Source organism: Vigna unguiculata, chromosome 10 (assembly GCF_037176805.1).
Source record: "Vigna unguiculata cultivar grain cowpea cultivar isolate G323 ecotype 2 chromosome 10, ASM3717680v1, whole genome shotgun sequence".
NCBI lineage: Eukaryota > Viridiplantae > Streptophyta > Magnoliopsida > Fabales > Fabaceae > Vigna > Vigna unguiculata.
The window spans coordinates 14,504,437-14,507,473 of record NC_140801.1 but is presented as its reverse complement, the minus strand read 5'-3'; the positions used below and the strand labels follow the sequence as shown (position 1 = coordinate 14,507,473).

Genomic DNA, 3,037 nt, shown 5'->3' with positions numbered 1-3,037 from the left:
ACTCATATGATCAATATGCATATAGATTTAAAATCATTACTTTTTACGTGATTCAAAGATAAAGGACATAGATGAATTAAAACCTCAATAATAATAAAAAGAACAAAGAAATTATTTCATTCTAACCTCAGAATCCATAATGAAATTACATTGGAATCAACCCAAGAAGTTTAACACTCCATGAAACACAAAATAGAAGAAGAATAGAGAGAGAAAGGAAACGAAATTAGGGCCCCCCTAAGGGTTCCTAAACTCCAAAGTCCCGAGCTTGTATTCTCTGCTCCCCTCTTGGTCTCTTTATATAAGACTTGGACTGGGCTTTTTTTATTGCTAAAATCTCTCAAATATATTTTAAAATAAAGATAAAGCTAAATATTTAAAAATATTTGGAGAGATATAGACTATTTGATAAATATAGTTGGTTGATAATATCAATATCTAATATAAATAAATAAATTACTTAAAGATATATGATAAGTTATCACCAATTAATATTTGTATTAATTTTCCTAATCAACCCTTTGCTATCTCCTCAAATTATCTTCTAAATAATCCAAAATCTTCAAGATATATTTGTTTGTTGTGGATCTAAAAAGATTTAAGAAGATCTTGTCATATTTAAAAAGATTTGGTAATTATTATGAGGCTACGTGCAAGTCATGAAGATCCCAATGCAGTACCTAGAGCAAGTTGAGTATTTCAGGCGTTGTACGCCTGGCGGTACGCGACACCCGCCAGGCAGTCTAGAAGCTGGTAGCGCCTGGCGGCACGTGTTCCTCGCCAGGCGATTTATACTGCTGTAGCTTTGAGTTTTGATTATGAATTTATGATCTACAGCGCGTCTAGTGATGCTTTAAGGGTGGGATTGCTGGTGTTCCTTGAGTTGTGGCTCGGAACATATCCCTTGAGGTTACTATGATGTTGTATTGGTTATTATGAGGTTACGTGCAAGTCATGAACATTCCAGGTACAACTTCCATTGGTTGTTCTTTTATTTTATTTAGATTATATTTTTATCTATTCTTTTTGAATCTCAACATAGACACTTGGAATGAAAATGTTTTAGCAAATTAAGTGAAACTAATATAGTTAAATTGAAGTCTTTATTTATAAAATAAATGGATGATAATCATAGATGACTAATGAAGAATTTTACTATGGAAGAAGTAGACAACCAATCTATTTTGTCATTTAATTTAATCTTTTATATCGTCTATCACTTTGTAAAAACTCCCTTTGTTGTTTTTTATGCTTCTAACATTTTAAATTTATTAAATAAAAACTCCCTTTGTATGAACAAATTTTAAAATAAAAACTAAACTACTAAATTTTTAAAATTGCTTAAATAGTATATTATGATATAAGGACATAATAAGTTATGAAGGAGGAACTTGATTTGAAATTAACTATTACAAATATTTTTAAAGAAGATCATAGAACTTATTGATGCATAAGATTTATTTTGAAATTAATAAGAACATTATCAGAAGAAAGTATAATGCATAGCAAATATATTGTTATTTTATTCTAAGAAATAAAATTCATCTTAATTTAATATTTTATGATTAGTCTCAATGACTTTAAGATAATTTTATGAAAATAATGTAGTATTGTATAACTACATAGACTTAATTATTAAGGAGGAATTTGATTTGAAATTAATTATTATACATGGGAAAGTATGTGGAATTTATTATGCATTACCTTTATAAGGCTTATTTTGAAATTAAATGAACATTATGATAATTAATAAAGTAATGAAGGTATTCATAGCAAATATACTTTTATTTTATTCTAAGCAGTAGTAATTCATCTTAATTTATTACTTTACCATTAGTCCCATTGATTTTAAAAATAATTTTAGAAAAATAATAAAATTATTAAGATTTAAAATAATAATTATATTAATTAATAGTTTAAATTCATGTGAAATAGTTAAATATTGTAGTATTAGGAAAAAAATAATTATTATTAAGCAAGAAATTGATTTGATTTAAGTATTTATGTGTATGGGAAATAATATAGAATTTATTGATGTATTACCTTTATAAGATTTATTTGGAAATTAGTAAGAACATTATCATAATGATATAATAAAGATAAGCACGAATAGTCAACCATTACGATTTGTTGTTATTTCTTTTATTCTTAATGTATCTATTTACATAATTCTATATGTAATTACAACTATATTTTTCTTTTTATAACAATTAAATTCCGATTTAATTATGTTCTCAAATGAAAAAACAAATTGAAAGATACATTCAAATAGGTTTATATATAATATTACATACAATGTCATTCTTTGCATAACAATTTGAAGAATTGAAACTTGTATTTTTGTTATAAGAAATGGAGAAGATTCTTGTTGCAACTCTCTTACTTGTCCTTGTTTCTCAAGGTGAGATTTTCTCTCATGAGAGAAATGTAAGTTTTATTTACAAAATATTGTTGATGATATGTATTATGCATGATGATTTCAGGTTATAGTCAATGCTCTTTGAGCGATATCATTGTAACCCAATCTCCATCCGGAAGAAAAGTGCATGGAAAGACAGAATGGACTGTGACTATTAGAAATCAGTGTGCATGTGTTCAGAAGAATGTAAAGTTGAACTGTAAAGGATTTCAAACTATTGAAGCAGTTGAAGCTTCATATTTGAAAGTTTTAGGTGATGTTTGTCTTATTAGTGATGGTCAACCTTTGTTTAATGGTGCCACTGTATTCAATTATGCTTGGGACACTCAATTTGCATTCAGTCCAATTTCCTCAGTTATTACCTGTTAAGTGTACACCAAAACCATTTTATGTAATAAGTTATGATTTTTTTTCTACTATATTATATATCAATGTTATCAATTTGTAATAAAACATTACTCTTATGATGTTGAAATCTTTTTTTATAATTTTTAAGTTACTAGTTACTAGTTCTTGGGAAAGTGTTTGCTACGGTAATAATATATTCTATTTTTATATTGACTTATTTAATGTTAATCAAGTTCAATTGTTAAACTATGTAATGTAATAAGTATTTAC

The 3,037-nt window shown here is 26.5% G+C and overlaps 1 protein-coding gene across 1 annotated transcript; it reads left to right on the top strand.

The window, feature by feature from the left end:
- Window positions 1-2,352: 2,352 nt before the first annotated feature.
- Window positions 2,353-2,788, top strand: LOC114165283 (TPD1 protein homolog 1-like). The gene is made up of 2 exons (XM_028049937.2): window positions 2,353-2,401; window positions 2,484-2,788. Exons 1-2 carry the CDS (start codon window positions 2,353-2,355, stop codon window positions 2,786-2,788), a joined length of 354 nt encoding a protein of 117 aa, XP_027905738.2.
- Window positions 2,789-3,037: the final 249 nt, after the last annotated feature.